This window comes from Protopterus annectens, chromosome 11.part0 (assembly GCF_019279795.1).
Source record: "Protopterus annectens isolate FY-2018-M chromosome 11.part0, PAN1.0, whole genome shotgun sequence".
Taxonomy (NCBI): domain Eukaryota; kingdom Metazoa; phylum Chordata; order Ceratodontiformes; family Protopteridae; genus Protopterus; species Protopterus annectens.
In genome coordinates this window covers 983,754,290-983,773,048 of record NC_056745.1, presented here as the reverse complement: position 1 = coordinate 983,773,048, position 18,759 = coordinate 983,754,290, and the positions used below count along the sequence as shown (strand labels likewise).

General features: G+C 36.6%; 1 protein-coding gene across 2 annotated transcripts in view; it reads right to left on the bottom strand.

Moving 5' to 3' along the window:
- The window catches only part of PCLO (piccolo presynaptic cytomatrix protein), a 2,606,742-nt gene that overhangs the window by 1,104,727 nt on the left and 1,483,256 nt on the right, over positions 1-18,759 (bottom strand). For both annotated transcript variants that reach the window (XM_044088356.1, XM_044088355.1), the window contains exon 8: positions 3,889-3,970. In XM_044088356.1, coding sequence (XP_043944291.1) covers positions 3,889-3,970 — 82 coding nt within the window. The remainder of the gene's footprint in view (positions 1-3,888; positions 3,971-18,759) is intronic.

The following is an 18,759-nucleotide window of genomic DNA, read 5'->3' as shown; positions in this document are numbered from 1 at the left end:
AATTAATAAACAGTTCACTCTCAACACAGCATTATAACAATACAGCAGGACATACTGCAAGAAATGGTTATATACGTAGAATTATGGAGAAGTTTGCTGCAGTTATCTTTTTCTAGAATATAATGGAGAAACTCATCTATAGTAGCCATATACTTTTGTAGCTTCAGATATTTCTTCAACCTATAATTTACAAGAAACAGTCATTAACACTTTGTTTTACTAATCCAAAAAGACGGTTGCCCAGCTAAGGCACAGGAGCCCTGTGATAGCTCACACTGGAATACATATTTCTTAACTGTTCCAGGAGATCTTGAGAAAGATCATCAAAGACTGTAAAAGTAATGCATGACGTTAGATGCATCTTCCTCATATCACAGTATTAGAAGTATAGGTTACAGTTGCACTTGCTCATCAGACTCTGTCCAAGCCTATATACAAGATTTCTGACACATTAGGCTATTTGACTACATATGAAATGTCACACCAAATATCCAAAGCCTCCAGTTTGGAGTATTAACTTCTCATTCTGTCTTCTTTTTCCTCCATAATCTATCCAAGTTCTGAACAGACTTTTACTTCTGTGCTTCTGCTCATTTTACAGAAGGGAAATATTTAACAGAATGTCCAATTAACTGAAGTTACAAGTACAGCATTACTTGCAATTATAAGAATTATATAAAATTATTATAGCTTATTTCATCATGCTGATGAACATAGGAATATCAAATCTGTTCTATATTTCTTTTTACGAATTTTAAATTTCCATATCATGCACATCCATCCATGGTGTACACAGGTGTACTCAAAGGTACATACAGACTTGGCATACTATGTGTATTATCCCAGGGCAGCAGAGGTAGCGGGGTAGTATTCAGTACTTTAAGTTGAAAACCAGTACACTCTTTTCTGACTGTTCTAATACATATTACAGCTGGACCAAATTTGTCCAAATTAAACACCCATAAAAAAGATCAGTTGCCTCTGACATTTTGGATCACGATGCAAAATGTGACACCCAGAACTTTTTCATGCTGTCTTTACAATGAGAAGTCATAACTATGTAAGACAGCTGTTTATTACAGGTGGATAACTGACACTGTATGCCTTCTTTTAAGATGAATTCAAACATTTGATAGTACAGAAAGTGGTCGTGATATACAAGGAACATGTCTTAAACAATACAACAAATCCAAGACACCCTAATCATTATAACTCATTTTTTTCTTGACAAAAGTGGTGCAAAACTGTTATACAATGAGCTTCAATGTGCAACAAATACAGGCTGTTAACTAAGGATAATGAAGCTGTGTATGAAATGAACTCCACCCTCTCAACTAGAAAAAATTCAGGGGTATTTCTAGGTATCAACCCAGTAAGGTTCAGACTTCTACAGAGGAACATAAGTAGACTATTTATTATTATTATTATTATTATTATTATAATACATATATCAACTTTTTAAGTATATTCAGCTCTTTTGCAAAATGTATTTTGCTAGGAAGGGATGTGCAAGGATGTTAAATATACAGTATTTTACTCTTTTTATTTACTGCAAATTATATAGTTTGTTTTCTGTTTTTTTTACCAGGTCTTATGCCACTGTCTATGGTGGGACTGGGAGAGTTTTAAAGTATCCTTTTTTGTGCGGTTTTCTTTGGAAATTAGAGGACTACTTTTTATAAATATGTTATTGAAATACCTTTAAGTTTTTTGTTATACATTCTTTATTAGTGTTAAAGGTCAGCATTGTAAAATGGACTAATAGCAGCCAGAAAACTTGCATAACACTGACAAAAGATGAATAAGCAATGAATATGTTTGTAGACCAATAAATTTATTAATGAATTAAACTCTTTTGTCTACTTTACAATGTTAGATTTCATCTGTAAAGCAGACAAAAGCATTCAATTAATTAATATATTTATTGCTCAACGAATACACTAATTGCTTTGTCATGCTGTGTCAGTATTATGCAACTTTTCTGACTGCTATTAGTCCATTTTACTTTTGTTTCTAAGTTTTGATTTTTGGGCTTTTTTGCTGTCCTGTGGATTAAGGTCAGGATTGTAGTGTGCGAATCTGAGTTTTTATAGATTGCTCCTCTAGTAGCAGTATTTATTTTATTTCATAATGTTTCCTGTTCAGTCTGTTTGTCTGGGTTAGGTCAAGCACTTTTAGTTCAGGGGTGTACTTTCTCTGGGGATACTGTTTATGCTAACATGTACTTTTAGAGTTAAAGAGTAAGGACTTTCGATGTTTCATTTGTAATGTAGTGAATCATTTCTAGTAAATGAAGATACAGGCAAACAACTGACACTTTCTGTAACTCAGGTTTGATGATACTGGTGTAACTGTGATACAGGCATACAGAAAGTACAAGGGATGTGTAGTCTGGGGCTTCTATATCACTGCTAGCATGTACAGCAAGACGGATGTGTGCGCAATCTCACATTTAACTGTGCTAATGGTGATGCGCAGATCCTGTCTTCTTTCACTAACTCTATACCTCCAAACCTTAACTGCTCCTTCCCTCTGTATTGCTCCGATATCTGACGTTTGATGTTTGGTGCAACTTTCAGTAAGGTGTAGTGCAACATCTTATTCAGTTTTATGGATCCTACTCACTTCCCCAGTAACATTAAGAACTAGTTCGCTTGCCAGTTACAGAGCCTTTAATATTCCAGTGGTTTCTTTTATATAAAATGTCTCTCTCAAATTTACTTGAAAGGATCAACAATTCTGTTTTGGATTTATATTCCAGAGTTTTTGCAGATGTGAATTACTTCCTTTTAATCTGCTCAAAATATAAATAAGAGCATCATCAGTCTGAGTGCTGTTGTACTTTTTGATTGGTAAAAGAGGTATACTTTCAAAAAAAGTTGTAAAATGCTCTTTTTTCCTCTAACATTCATTACTTTTGAAGTCCTTCATTTTTTTAGTAAACTGTAAAACACCAAGCTCATATTTTAATAGCACTGCTGTCCCAGACCTGTCTTTGAATATCTTATGAGTGTTTTTGTGTTTTGATTATGTTTTTGGTTTTAGTTAGAAACAGCTTACACAGAACCAAAAGTAAGGCTCATTTTCTACCAAACTGATATAGATGTGCCTGTTGACAGCTTCATATCTCATGGGTGGTACTTAAAAATGTACTCCTCTTTTTTTGTCTCAGCCTGCGGATAATCGAGTATATATATATATATATATATATATATATATATATATATCAGAGCCTAATATTCTCAAGAGGCTACATTTTAGTACAAAATTATATTTGTGAGCTGATCAGTAAAAATGTCAACTCAGCATCCCTACATTTCAAGACAGGGCAGCTGCCTACATGACTCTTAATTATCCAGAATTTCACAGAATATCCAAATTTTTGCTCATATTTTTGCACTGCCCCTCAAAAAAATTCCGATTTTCCTGCAAATCAATTAGGATTGTAGTTACTTAATAATGACATATGTTTGGGTTTCAAATTTCATATCCTTCAGAAAATGCGTGTTAATTCAAACCTGTTATTCTATTCTAAGTTGATAACAGCAATGTTTGAAAACTGGCTCTGATTTTTGGGTTTGTCCTCCCATTATGTTTAGCTTTGTGTAGAATTGTTGTGGTACGGGGCTGAGATGTGTGGCTGTCTATAGTGTTTGTCTGTGGCCTTTCCTCATGTGATCAGTGGCCCAAGTTCATTTTCAGGTTATGCTGAACAAGGAAGCTAAAAACAATTGTGCTATAATGGTTTCCTTATTAAACATATCCAAGATGTAACCCGTGAGATCTTTTATTTTAACATGGACTTCATGTACATCACATGTATTATTGTATTATTGATACTATGAAAATGTAATCAGAAACATTGTTAAAACAAGTTTTATATTTTACCTGAAACAGTGTGATCCTTTGGGTCTTTCAGGAGGCGTACTCTGGAATGTGGAAAGCTGTAGTGCACAGGTTTCCCTCCAATCTACAAAACAGTGAAGTAATAGTCTCTTAGTATACCTGCAGTGAAATTAATTCAGTATATGTATTTCAACGTACTGGCAGTACATTTTATTTTAAAACACAGAAATGAAAAATAACATTTTAACACGATTGATCAGTGGTATAAACTGCCATCTGTATTATGCGTACAACCAATCTTGAACAAAATGTCTATCCTATTTTTGACTTTGAGTCTCACCATGCTTAAACAAGACTGTTTGTTTATTTTTCTTACTCACAGGAATGACAGACAGTAGAGTCCAATGGGCACACTTGCTGAATCACAACACAGAGAATATATGACTGAATATTAACATGATAACCTTGGAGAACAGTAAGTTTTTAGTAGTGTTACTGACACACATAAAGTAAAATGTGCTCAAGAAGGGGCACCAAAAGTTGGTTTCACAAAACAAATTCATTTTCTATTTATTATTTTTATATATGTATGTGTGTATGTATCAATGGAAGTACCTGCTAACTGTGTTCACTGATTGCATGATTCATCAAACAGATGTGTCATTTGTGCCAATTATTTCTTTCATTGCTTTGCATTATAACTTTTGTGTAACTTCACATACAATATTATTAAGAAATGCCTCTGGGTATCCTCTCCTAAGCAACATATTCTTCAGGATTTCAAGCTGGATCAAAAATTCTTCTATATTGGTCACCATCCTGGCAAGGCAGACACATTGACTTTTTTGATGGAGGGAGTGCCAGCTATTAAAATGGAATAATGTATTGGAGTAGGTGGGCTTTCTGTATATTGTGGAATTAAATCCACCAGTTACTCTATCCTTAGTGATAGTAATTTCTAAGAAATTAACAAAGTCTTCTCCTATAGTAATAGTGAAGTCAAGAAAATCTGTTCTATTACTGATGTATACAAAGAACGTCTCCAAATCTTCTCTACTACCTCTCCAAAAAATAATGATGTCATCCAAATCGTGAACAATGTTCAGTCCAAATTGAAATCATGAAGAATATGTTGCTTAGGAGAAGATACCCAGAGGCATTCCTTAATATTGTGTGTGAAATTACACAAAAAAGAGTTAGTGGTTATTTTTTTCCTTTACTAGGATCTGCAAGTGGGACCCTGGATAGAAAGAGAAACAGAAATAAAACGATGGAACTGATTTTAACAAGGCTGTGGTCCTGACACGTAATAAGCAATTTTCAGCCATAGGTGACATTATTAACAAAAATTGGAGCATATTCAGAATAGATCCTGAATATCTAAACAGAGTAGGGGGATATCCATGGATTATATATAAAAAAGATGTCAGTATAAAAAATATGTTGGAGAAGGTTAAACATTCAAGTTTGAATGGAAAAAATGAGTAAATGTGGACACTGTCTGCAGTGTAAGTATACACTAGAAACCAATGACACAGTAATCCCTAACTATGGTAAACATATATTATATAAAAAATGAATTGCAATAGTAGGGAGGCTGTATATATGGCTCTATGTACAGAATGTTGATGCTTTTATATAGGGAAAACTAAGAACTCCCTCAGAAGTCGAGTGTACCAACATTATTATGATATATCCATGAAGGATCCTAAGAAAGCTTTAATGGGGGCCGGGGTATATATTAGAACATGAGGGACACTCTTTTAAATTTGTAATTATAGATCAAGTAGAAATAGGAGAAAGAGGGGGCCATTAAATAACTACTTGGAAGTAAAAGAAATTAGATGGCAGCTTTGGTCTCATACAACAGTGTATCCTGGGCTGAATGATAACCATCTCTATCAGCCCCATACTTAGATTAAAAGCAGATTTTATTATTTAAGGAAAACTCATTACCATGGATTCTAGTATACTTGGAAGGTTTACATCTATATGTGGGATGTTTTTAAGATTTGTTCATGGTTCACTTGCATTTTTGTATGTTGTAAACAATTTTTTATATGTATATAAAAGTACTTCATTTTTAAGTATCTGATAATTATGAAGAATACAAATGACTGTTGGGTAATTAAGCAATAACCGACAATGTAGTGTGGTATATTGAAAGTTTCATCATTAGGGTTAGGAATATCTGCGTGAAAATTTGCAGGTAAGGGTTGGTGAAAGGACTAAGTAAGGAGAGAATTTATGTGTCTATGGCAATGAGTAGAGATCAGAGTTAATCTCAAACAGTAGGGGCAAAATTGGCTTAGTGATTAAGCTGCCATGCCTAATGCAGATGTTGTGAAAGTTAAAAAATAAATCCTATTCTGGAGTGTCTCTCTGACTGGATTATTCTTAAGGTGTAGGCTATCCATGTTTTGAATATAATTTAACTGCTTCACTGACTGACACCAGCCTGAGGCAGATTTGGCTGGAATCATTCTTTCTTCAGTGTTGCATGACCAAGTATTTGATAAATATAAGTTGAAGAGCATGGGGGTACAGGGGGGCTTGTCCTCTGTAAAAAAGTTTTCATTACTGTTCACGTCGACAGACTTTTAGTGAATATTTTTCATATTACTATCTGTCATGGAAATATTGTATAATACATAATCACAGTCCACACAAATTGTCCTGTACCAGTGACCTGGTATGAGATGCAGTGCTAATTCATAGTCATGCGCATTCCCTAAAAGGCAAATCCCATTACCCAGGAATTTACATGACTATTAATTGCTCTACTGTGCAGCTGCAAAATGCACAGTGGAGCATCTACCATCTACACTGCAGTGCAAGCACCAGAAGGAGAACAGAGGCACTGACCACTCCCATCCTAGGATACACAAGCAAACCAGCACTCACAGTATCTATTCATGTACAGTAAGTCACAAAACCACTCGCACCCTGTCACGGTGACGCACCAACACATATACACTCATACACTCCCATTCATTCACAGCATATTTACTTCCATTGGCTATCTGTGCAGGGTAAGATGCCTCTAATTCATCATGCACGGATCCCACCTTTCAAAGGTATAAGTGTGTGCAATAAGAGTGTGGTGCAAACGTAGCACCTTTGGCTCTCAAGCTCTATGCTGCATTTTCATATATCTTGCATTTACAAATCCCAAACTACACAAGTACAATTCAGTCAAGTACATTCAGCAATGTGCTGGAATTTATTACTCACAATGTTAACTAGAGTTTATGAGGGAGAGCTGTAGGTATTAAACTTGTAGAGAAAGAATTTAATTGGCAAGTGATTACAAATTCCTGTTATCTTCTATGAATTAAAGATGAGTTGAATTTTAATTGTATTTTACAAACAAGAGAAGTAAAGCACTGATAGGTGTTTTAAACATATGTTACTTTCTCAGTTAAGTATTAAATGAGCTGTGCCTAACTAGTTTGTATGTCTGCGGAATAAAAAGATGAAAATGCTTAGATATAACTAAACAATGATTTCAGGTTGTCTGTGTATGAGCTATTTCAGCCATTATTAGTGTTATAATTATGATTATTATGAGAAAATGCAATTTGTAAGTATTTATTTGATATAGGTAGCTTATTCTATAGCAGTTCAAATTATTTCATATGGCAATAGTTATGAAACAGAGGAAATAGAAATGTTTGTTAATATTAAAAGAATAGCTTGAGTAAGTAGAAATCATATTAAAAACAGATACAGTTTTCAGAATGTCACATTGGGGTGCTGAAAGTAAATATTTTTTCAACATAAGAGGTAAAAGGAAAATTTATACCATTGAGTACAGGATAATTAATAGAACAAGATGAAAAAATAAGTAAACGTTTAATCTATAAATTACACAAATAGGAAAAAATTTTGGCTGGAAGTGTGAAAAGATACCATTACAAAAGAGATGAGCTAAAAAGTTAGGGAAAGAATGTGAGATGAGTTCACAAATGATTCAGAACAATGAATGGGAATTGAACTTTTGACTGTAGTATGAATGCTTGAAATGCCAAAATGTTGAAATGCATAAGATCAACAAACACGTTTCTAACATTCAAATCACCAGACATCCACAGCATGATCAGAAAAGGAAAACAACATTCATACCAAATTTGTTTCACCTCCCAGCATAACCCTAGTAATGCTTACTAATCCTAACCCTACACCTTACCTTAGAAAAAAAAACTGTCCCTTATACTACCGCTACTCAAACACATGCACAACACTACGTCTTTCCCCTAACCTAGCTCTTTACTTTAACTCTAACCCACAACACACTCTATCACACAAACAAGCAAACACACACACACACACACACACACACACACACACACACACACACACACACACACTCCTGCCCTAATACAAACCCACTTACCTCTTTTAGCAAAATGGACATGCAATAAAATGAACATTTGCATAAATGACCGGCACTTCACTTTATTGAAAAAAAGGAAAGTTCAATAAAATGAATGGCACTCCTAAAATGTACTCAGAAAAGGCCTCAGTAGCACCTGTAAGACGCATAAAATTTAGTCCTGATTCATTAAGATAAGAGAGTCTAATGAGATTATGTGATCAGAGGTTTCTAAATTATTGAAAAAAACAAGATTAATAAGGCAATACTAGACATGACAGAAAAAAAACATTTTAATATGATTGCTAAATTGGAAGATAAAATCTTCAGTAATAGATGAATCAATGCTATAAGATAACTATTTGGAAAGAATCATGTTGAGTTTACAGACAAAAATTGTTTTATACTGGTTTAGATACACATCGAAAATGTCTGTACTTCACTCAAAGCTATATAAGTTAATGTTTTGACAACTTATATACCAATCTTTTCTAAAAAAAAATCTAACAAAAAATCATCAAATAAAAGGGTATTATTGTATTTTAGAGACATAATACTATCCAATACCTCTTGTAAACGCAAGGGAGCATTTAGCAATGTAAAAGTTTCAGTTGATACACAAAGAAGGTTTAAAGAACCTAATATGACTGAATGTCACACACTCCTAAGTAGTAGTATTGGCAGAGCTATGCAAGTCTGAAAAGAAATCTATGCATGTATTTATTTATTTATATTTTTTACTGATTAGTCCACTGATTAGTACTGATTAACTAGAGGCTCAGCACGGGTAAAATACAAAACATTTCACAAACAAAAAAAAAACAGAATTGTAAGCAATAGTGCAGCAGTTCAGACTAATTACATAGAAAAAACAGTGTACATACTTTCCAGTGAACATGCACAGTGCAATGCACAATCAGAGTCCAATGTACAATATATACATTAGCTTCTAAATTAAGTCAATCTTCAGTTACTCTTGAGAGAGGAGAAGTCTCAGAAAGGAGATAGGTTAAGTGATATGTCCTGTGTTGAAGCAGGAGCATCTGGTTTGGATAAAGAAGTGCTTTTTGAGTTGCATTCTGAACTTGGATTAAGTGTTGATTTCCTTACTGTTGATTCATAGATTCATAGATTAGTACTAAGCTAACTGCCCTTGTGAGCCATTTTAAGCTTAGCCAATTATCCCTTGTGAGACTCAAACCCTGCACCTTGTGTTTGTAAGGCAAACACCTTAACCATTAGGCCACCCTCCCTTGCCAAAGAGTAGGTGTCTGACAGGAGAAAGTACATGCAGTGCTGTGGAGTTTGGTTCTATGGGTAATGAGAATGGACATGGCTTGTGAGTAGTGTCTCAGGTTGTACGAGGAACTTTTTTCATGAAGTCTTGCTGTAAGTGGAGTAAATGTATAGATTTGCAGTGGTTTGTAGAGTTGAGATCCTAAAAGTAAATTAGACCTTTGTTTTATAGGTAGTCAATTTGGCTTTTTCTAGGGTCATATAGTGATGCTTACAGAAAGATGAGTTTGTAATAAATTGTCAAATGCCATTATAGATAGTTTGAAATGTGGCAATGTTTGTCTTGAATGCAGAAACAAAAATCAGGAGCCCATATTCAAGTTGAGAAGGGAGATTTCCTTTGCCAATGATTGCTCTTGCAGGTTGCGATAGAAAGGGGGAGATCTTTTTAGCCCAGAAGAGGAGGGAGTTTATTTTGTCTCTCCCACTATCTATGTGGAAATAGAAGTTTACTGACTGATCAAGCCACAGTCCTAGGTATTTGAAGGTGGAGGCTGCTTGTATGGAATGGTTGTGTAGGTCAAAGATAGTTAAAGAGTCAGGTGCTTGGTGAATTTTCTGTGGCATTCCAAAAAAGCAAAGTTTTGGTCTTTGTGGGACTAAGAAGTAGTTTATTAACCATCAGTGGAGTTCATGTAAGTCTGCATTTGGCACTGAATATTGCTGTGAGAGTGACCTGACTGCTAAATGACCATGTTGTCGGCACAGAGGATAAATGGAAGATGTGGGAGGTCACAATGAAGTTTGCTAATGAATATGAAGAAAAGGAGGGTGCAAAATGGATTCTTGTGGTACACCTTTGGTAACAGGTACAGATTCTGATTGGGAGGATCCTATTTTAACTCTGAAGTGTCTGTCAGTGAGGAGGTTTAATGAGGTCAATTGGCTTTGTCACCTCTATAAATAAGGCACTTGTTAGGAAGCCACTATCAGAGTTTAGTAGGATGTCATTAGTTAGGGACCAAAGTGCTGTCATAGTACTTCATCCAGGCCAGAATCCATGTTGTTTGGAGGACAGGAGGTGGTACTGTTGGATATCAATGGAGAGTCGAGTGTAGACTATCTTTTTAAGAGGTTTGCCCAGAATTGGGATAATGGATATTGGATGGAAGTGATAGATATCTTATGGGATAATTTGCTTTGGGAGGGATTTAATTAGAGCAGTTTTCCAAATCTGTGGTATGGTATTTTGTGTAAGACAGATTATACATGTGGGTGAGATGAAGACACTGACGCACTCTGCAATGATATATGAATGAGGGGTTTATGTTGTCAGATCCAGGAGGGGGTATCAATGGAAATATTTTTAAGTAGTATAGAGACTTCATTAGTAAATATGTATTTGAAGAGGAAGAGGGGGATGAATGATGGATGGGTGGGCAATGCATGATCTTTGGGAGGTCTGAAGTTTATTGATGGAAGATTGCTAAATTCTTTAAAGAAATCTTCTGGAGAAAGTTTTGCTGTACCACAATGAATGGTGTTTGTAGACAGGGTATCATGAGGAGGTTTTCTTTCTGTAAATAAGTTAACCTCTTTCCAAAAGTGTTGGCGCGGGGGGGGGTGGGGGTGTAAGAATCTAATTTTTTTTTTTTGGAGCTTTATTTTGTGCTTTCAGATGGACTCCTTGGCTAGATTATACAAGGCTATAAAGGAGATGTTGTTGTCAGTTGAGGGGTTTGTTTCCATTTTTTTTGCCGTGCTTCATCCCTTAGAGTTAAAAGATGTGAGCACAGTGGATAGTCATTCATTTTGGTGGGTTTACAAAGCCTGTGGATAAGTGGGAAAAATTTGTCTTGAAGCTGGAGTAAAAATTTGGTTAGGCATACAACTGCTGCAGTAGAGTCATTTAAAGAAAGTATATGGTTCCAGTTATAGGCTATGAGAAAGATTTTAATTCTGTCTATATTTGTGCTACTCTGGTTTCTGAATGCTTTTAATATTGGTGGTAGCTTTACAGGGTGGATGACAACTGTAAAGGTGACTGGGCAGTGGTCACTTAGTGGTGATAGTAGAATGTTTCTGTTGGCAATAGAGTTTGGTATGTTTGTAATAATCAGGCCAAGTGTGGTATGTTTGGAGGACCTGAGGTGAGGTATTGCTGGTTCTTTTATGAGATAAAGGAGACCTAGGTCTGCTTGGAAATTATCCATGTCAGATGAAAAAAGGCCAAGATAATTAAGACTGAAGTCACCTAGCATGATTATGTTGTTATTTTTTGGGAGTTATTAAGGCTGTGTGATTTCAATTTATCTAGGGAAGCAAGGGGTGGTTGATAGGCTGTAGTTATCAGTAGTGGCTTGCCTCAGTGAGATGGAAATTTTAGGAGAATCCAGTTAGGACCAGAGTCAGAGGAGGAGTTTCCTTGGGCAATGACTTGGTTTTGGATATTTCCAAACAAAATTAGAGATTCTTCACCTGATTGTTTGCCTGGTCTGACATCACTGACATACTTGTAGGGGGTTACAAAGTGCTGGAAGTTGGAGCAGACTTTTCTGACCAAGGATTGTGTGACTGTTAGAATGTCTGGGTTGTGCTGGGAAATAAAAGCACTTATGTGGTTTAGTTTGTTTCTGATGTTATGTGAATTGAGGGGGCATAGGCCAGTGCAGGAAGGGAGTAGTTCTGATGTTAAGGAAAGGGGGATGTTGACCATGGGTTGGGTTCAATGTTACTCTTAAGGAGGAGTATAAAAATTATGGAGGATAGTCTGAATCAGGTCTTTGTTGTTTTTAGGCAGTGAGAAAAATGTTTATGGGTCTTGATAATCATATAAAAGAGTTATGTTGATAGTGGTGAGCTGGAAATAGGATTGGTTTGATTACTGGGAGGTTGTGGTGGTGGTTTGTGGTGATGAAGTTAAGGAAGTAGGGGTAATACACAGTGATATTATAACAGGTTGTGCAAGTATTTTATGACAATGTTATTGGAAATAGGGGTGACAGAGGTGAAAAAGAAAGAAGAAGGAGGTGGAACAAGGTAAGATGTGGATACCATCTATAACACTAATGAAGCAAATGTAGACAACAACATTCATTGGAATACAGGCCACTATAAAGTTAGTTTTGATCTGTATTTATATAATGCAAGTGTTCTGGGGATGTATAAAACTATTCCAAGCATATAACTTGCTAACCCTGCTTGCAGTAGAATACCATGACGAGCAGCATTATAAGTTCCTGCTGAGTTTATTAACATTTTCACAGTGTGGTGCACCAGCAGTGGGTTAACACATTTTGGGCTCTGTTTCTGAATCAGGCATCTATCATCATTGTGAGAAATATGCCCTCAGTTATAACTCAAACATGTCCTGTTAGTATATGTACATCTCAGCCCATAATCTTACATCTTTTTTGAGCTGAGGAATATATTATCATAGGGTATGAGTCATTCTGGATTCAATTACAAAGGCAAGATTTATTTTGAGGGAACATTTTTCTGGAGATAAATATTGCTGCACCACAAACATGCCATGGTGCGATGTTGAAATAATTCAATGATTATTCTTCCTTGCAGCATTTCATTTTTTATTGTTTCATATTGTAAAACTACACTGATATGTTATAGACTGGGTCTATATCACATCCACAAAACCGCATAACGTGGGACACCTATTCATCGACAAATATATGTCGAATTCCAGTTAACCGAACAGCCAGATCACAGAGTTTTTTTCCTAGGGGATAAAACGGTTGGCTGTTGCTGTGGATTTGCCATTTTCCCCACAGTAGTGTGATCCTAGAGTTAGTATATTTAGTTAGCGGGGGTGTGGGGGGGTGAAGCCCCCCAGATTGTAATGTTTGTACCAGTGTGTTGTGTTCAGTTGGCCTACCGATTTCTTTCCTTTTGGCTGTCTGGGAATTCGACATATATTTGTTGATGAAAAGGTGTTCGGTATTATGCGGTTTTGAGGTTGTGATATAGACCCTACAGATTAGTGTGTCCACAGAAAATGAGTCATATAAGATGGAAGTACCATTCATCTTTTTTTATATATAGCTTATCTATATAAACTATCCATAATACAGGTTTTTAAACCTTCCCACAAAGCTAAGTCAAAACTATACAAACTATACAAACTTCATCTAGCATCTACCACACACTTTCTCCTCACTAAAAACCTACTTTGTTCTGGAGATATCCATCCCAATCCTGGCCCCTCTTCTTTTCTCCCCACCCTCACTCTCCCCAAAATTACCTCTACACTGCCCCCATCTTACTCCTCTAACAGTCACCAACCTCAGTCACAACAATCATCTCCATCCAAATACTTAACTATTTACTCATTGAATATTCAGAGTCTAGCAAATAAAGTTACTGAGCTGCACTCATGGATAGCTCTAAATACCCCTCACATCCTCTCCCTATCTGAAACCTGGCTCAAGCCACAAATATCAAATAGTGAAATACTCCCACCAGGTTATAATATCTTCCAATCTGACAGACCTGTAAAAAAAGGGTGTGGTGTGGCCATCCTCTACTCAAACAACCTTAACCTCTCACCTTCACCTTCCCCAACTCCTGACTTCCTCCCAGCTGAAATCATCAACCTTAACTGCCATCTGAATCCCCACAAAAACTTGCAATTGCCTCTATCTACCTTCCTCCTGGTAACAATCTGCCCATTCTTGAAAACATCCTATCCTGGTTCTCCCACAACATACCATATGAGACACTTATCCTTGGTGATATCAACATTGATTGGTCCAAACTCACAACTGACTCCCCCCAACTCAGTATCCACCTACATGGCTTCCACCAACTTATAACATCGCTCACTCGCTTCCATAAAAATTCCACCTCCAGCTCCATCATAGACTGGATCCTTACCAATTCCCCCCACCAATACCACCACCTTACCTGACTCCCTCAGTGATCATCTCCCTACCATCATCTTAAGACACTACTCCCATATTCCTAAACCCCACCTTATCAAAGACTGTCGAAAACTATCGACTTTCAATTCATCCCAATTTAACTCCATTCTCCACAACATAGATTGGGTCATCCTAAAACACCTCCCCCTAAACGATGCTGTAAGCACTTTCAATAGCATTTTCATGAGTACTCTAAACTCCTAAGCTCCCTCTAGGAAGATCAGAGTAAAATCAAATCATGCTCCCTGGCTCTCCAAGGAGACTAAGTCCCTTATGAAACAAAGAGATAGTGCTTGGAAAACCTGGACTAAAACTAAACAACCACCTTTTATATAAAATATAGGCAACTGAGGAACCTTGCAAAAAAACATACAACTAATGACAAAAAGTTATACTATAGCTCTGCTCAGATTAACAACAAATCCAATTCTCGAAAATTTTGGTCAACTCTCAACAACATCCTCTATCCTGGAAAGCCCTCTAATCCCTCCCCATACCCTAACTCTTCCTCTCAGGAAATGGCTACCCTCCTGAATAAACACTTTATCTCTTCCATCCAAAATCTGGTAACCTCTAAGCCAAACTCTACTTCGACACCCACTCCTCCAAGTCCCACTAACACAACTTTATTTTTTCATTTGAGCCAGTTCCCATTACATACATCAAATCTCTACTACTCAAGATAAAACCTTGCTCTCCTTCCACTGGCAATCTATCTCCTACATTCCTCAAACTTGCTGCTGACTCAATTGCCTATCCTATATCTATACTAATTAATTGATATATTCTGGAATCAACTGTCCCCACTCTTTGGAAATCTTTCTTTACTATCCCCCTTCATAAAGCTGGAAACTCCACTGGCCCCTCAAACTACCGACCCATTGCCATTCTGTCCCCCCTCTCCAAGATATTAGTAAAATGTATTCACTCGCAGCTTCTCAATCACCTCCTCACGCACCACTTACTTACCCCTACCCAACATGGATTTCGTCCTCACCACAGCACCACCACTGCCCTCCTCTCCTTCACTCATATCATTGCAGAGGCCCTAGACAGCAATAAACTAATTTCCTGTCTCTTCCTAGATCTCTCCAAAGCCTTCAATACTGTCTCTCATCCTCTACTACTACCCAAACTTGTAAATCTCCACCTATCCCCCTCTGCACATGCCTGGTTTAATAGTTACCTATCCGGCAGGGAACAATCTGTCAAATGGCTCTCATCCTCCTCACCTTTACTTCCCATCTCTACTGGTGTTTCCCAAGGCTCCATCTTGGGACCCCTTTTGTTTAACATCTCCACCAATGATCTTTACACCTCATGTAAAGAATCCTCCCTTATTCAATATGCCGATGACTCCACACTTATATCCATCTCAAATAACATTCCTGAACTACATTCCCTGACCCAACAAGCCCTACTATCCACTGAACAATGGCTCTCTCACAACCTACTGATCCTAAATCCCAAAAAGACCAAACTCCTACTTTTCCTTCCCCGTTCTCTTTCTCATCACAAAACCTCTGTTTTTATTACATCTTCTAACAATACAACTATCCAACCTGACACCCACACAAAACTCCTAGGGGTCATTATCGATGACGAACTAAAGTTCAACCTACACATACTCCAGTGTAGGAAAAAAAACAAACCATTAACTAGGTTTGCTATATCAGAACAAAAAATTCCTAACCCCTGAATCTAGACTTACCCTGGGCCAGGCACTCCTCCTCCCCTCCCTCTTATACTCTGCCCCAGTTCTTATCAATATCCAGGCCTCCACTCTAAACAAACTCCAGCAGACTTACCATAAAATAGCCAGATTCATTACTAACTCCCCATACAACTCACACCACTGCATTTCTTTAAACTCTCTTCAATGGACTGAACTTCCCCAATTTCTGCTATCTTATCAATTTCATATTCTACACTCTATTCTTTATAAAACCTCCTTCTGTCCATCTCTGTCTTCCTTAGTCTCCTTCTACATCCCATCCCAGACCCTCCGTACTTCTAACCAACAATTACTTGACGTCTACCACCCAAAAAGGTCAGTAGGCAAACTACTCTACAAACACTCCCTTGCCCATGCTTGGAACAAACTTCACCTTGACTTACGTTCAATCTCCCACACCTCACACTTTAAAAATGAACTAAAAGCTTTTTTTCTCAATTCCAGGACCTGCCCTTGCCATGACTCCATCTAGTCTCCCTTCCCTTTACGTATCCTCAAAAGGTCCATACTTAGTACCTTATTACACCTCTCTCTCTCTCTCCAATGTGTCTGCTATGCATCTGCACAATTTTATACAAACAAATTTTTTTATTTTTGACCTATTGAACTATATCAATGTAAAATTGTTATTAAGCTTCTTTTTAATGCAACTTTAACTTTATGCATGTAACCCAACATATGTGAATCTTTTTGCTATAACTGCTATTATATCAATATTGTTTAAAATTGTACTTGTTTAAAAATGTACTACTGAAGCTTTTCTCCTCGGGTCTCCACTGAAAATGGGCCACAAGCCCAGTTGGACAAATCCGGTTAACAAATGTCAATAAATAAATAAATACATTTTTATTAATTCAAGGTATTTCTAAATGTTATTGCTGTTCATTCAACTTCAGATGCTCTTTTATTACTGAAATGCTTGTCATTATCTCTGTGGACAAATTGGTCTGAACTTTGACATGTAACATGGACTACAAGGAATCGTTTTACTTAAAGCTGCTCATTTCAATATATAGCAAACAAGTTGCCCAGCAACTGGGCCATCCTTTCTAAATAATAATAATAAAAAAAATCCTCAGAAAAGGAGTACCATCAGTAAGCACGATTTGGTGGGCAATCTCCAGTCTTAGCTGCTTAACTGGATTTTGTAAGCTGCATTGAAGGAAATTAACTCTGCCTGTAGCTACAGGCATTATTTCCCAACCCAGACATCCACACATTTCATTAACTGCTGGTGCCATGATATTAATGTGTTAGAGGATGGCAAGTCTTTGTTTTACTTTGTGAGTATTTTGGCTTATGCCAATCCTTAAACTCCATTCTTGACTATTTATTTTCCTTTTCAGTCTGGCTTATAGCACTACTCCAGTTGTGTAGAAACACTTCCATATTTACAATAGCTATTGCTGATGACAAAACAAGGGGTATGGTGCAGCTGCTTTGTTTCAGTCAAGAAGGTACAATGATTTGCCTGCACTTTTGGTTGCATTAGCTCAGGCCACAATCACAAAGTACTAGAAACTGTAGATTTAACTTGGGTGTTAAATGTGATTTAATGCTGACGTAGTATTTGGTCAGTCCACGAGTGTCAGTCATTACCTTCTTTACGTGGAAACAAAATTAAATAAGTGAAAGGTCAGTCTTACTACATTGAGAGAAAAGATAATGGAATTTTGCTGTTTTCTAACAATCTACAGATATACTGGATACTTTTTCCATCTTGGCATGATGCTGGCAGTTGAGCTCTATCATAATAAAATATAAATAAATAAATAAATAAATTTAGGAAAGCTGCAACATTTTTGAAACCCTACTACAACAACAAAGCATATCAGGAGAAACAAGAAAGCAAAATACTTAATGCACATAAGATAAGGAAGGAAGGAAATAAAGAAAGAAAAAGAGCAAATTCTTTAAATAAGCATTTTAAGAAAATAAAAGAAACTACTTCACCAATTGTCCTAACAGCATTAAAGGGTAGAACAGAACTTGTCAAACTGACTACAGTCCTTTTGATGGCAAGGTGTCCCTTTTCATTTCAGTTATTTTATATAGTAGCAACGCAAGTCCCATGAAATGTCTTCCATTTTCTATAAATAAAAGTGACAACAAGGTCTGGAAGTAACAACCACCACTGCAAAATCACAGTGACAAGCAAAGCTTGCTTATCAGAAGTATTCAGGATCCAGATTTTAACATCAGTAAGGGGGAGAATATAGGTTCTGACCACAAAAGAGACTGCTGACTGTGCTTTATGCCTCATTTTTTACTCTTTGATCACCTGAGGATCTCTAACACTCACCACACCAAAAATTAAAGGTGAACTGCAGGAACAGACTCACAGCATGTAGGAACTAAAAGACATAACAGGAAGATAGGCTGAAAAGATGTGCGATCTTGAAAATTGCTCAAGAAGGAACAACATCAGGATAACTGTAATACAATAAATTGGAGCAATTTATAATGCAGCTTTTAAATGAGTGATTTGAGAAATCAGGAATTCGGAAAACATCAATACAGAGGATACACAAAATGAGTAGCTAGCAAGAAGCAGCATAAATTGGACGTCTTTTAGCATGTTTCCATTCCTTTGTTGTGAAAAATGAAACAATAAGGTAAGTAAAGAAACT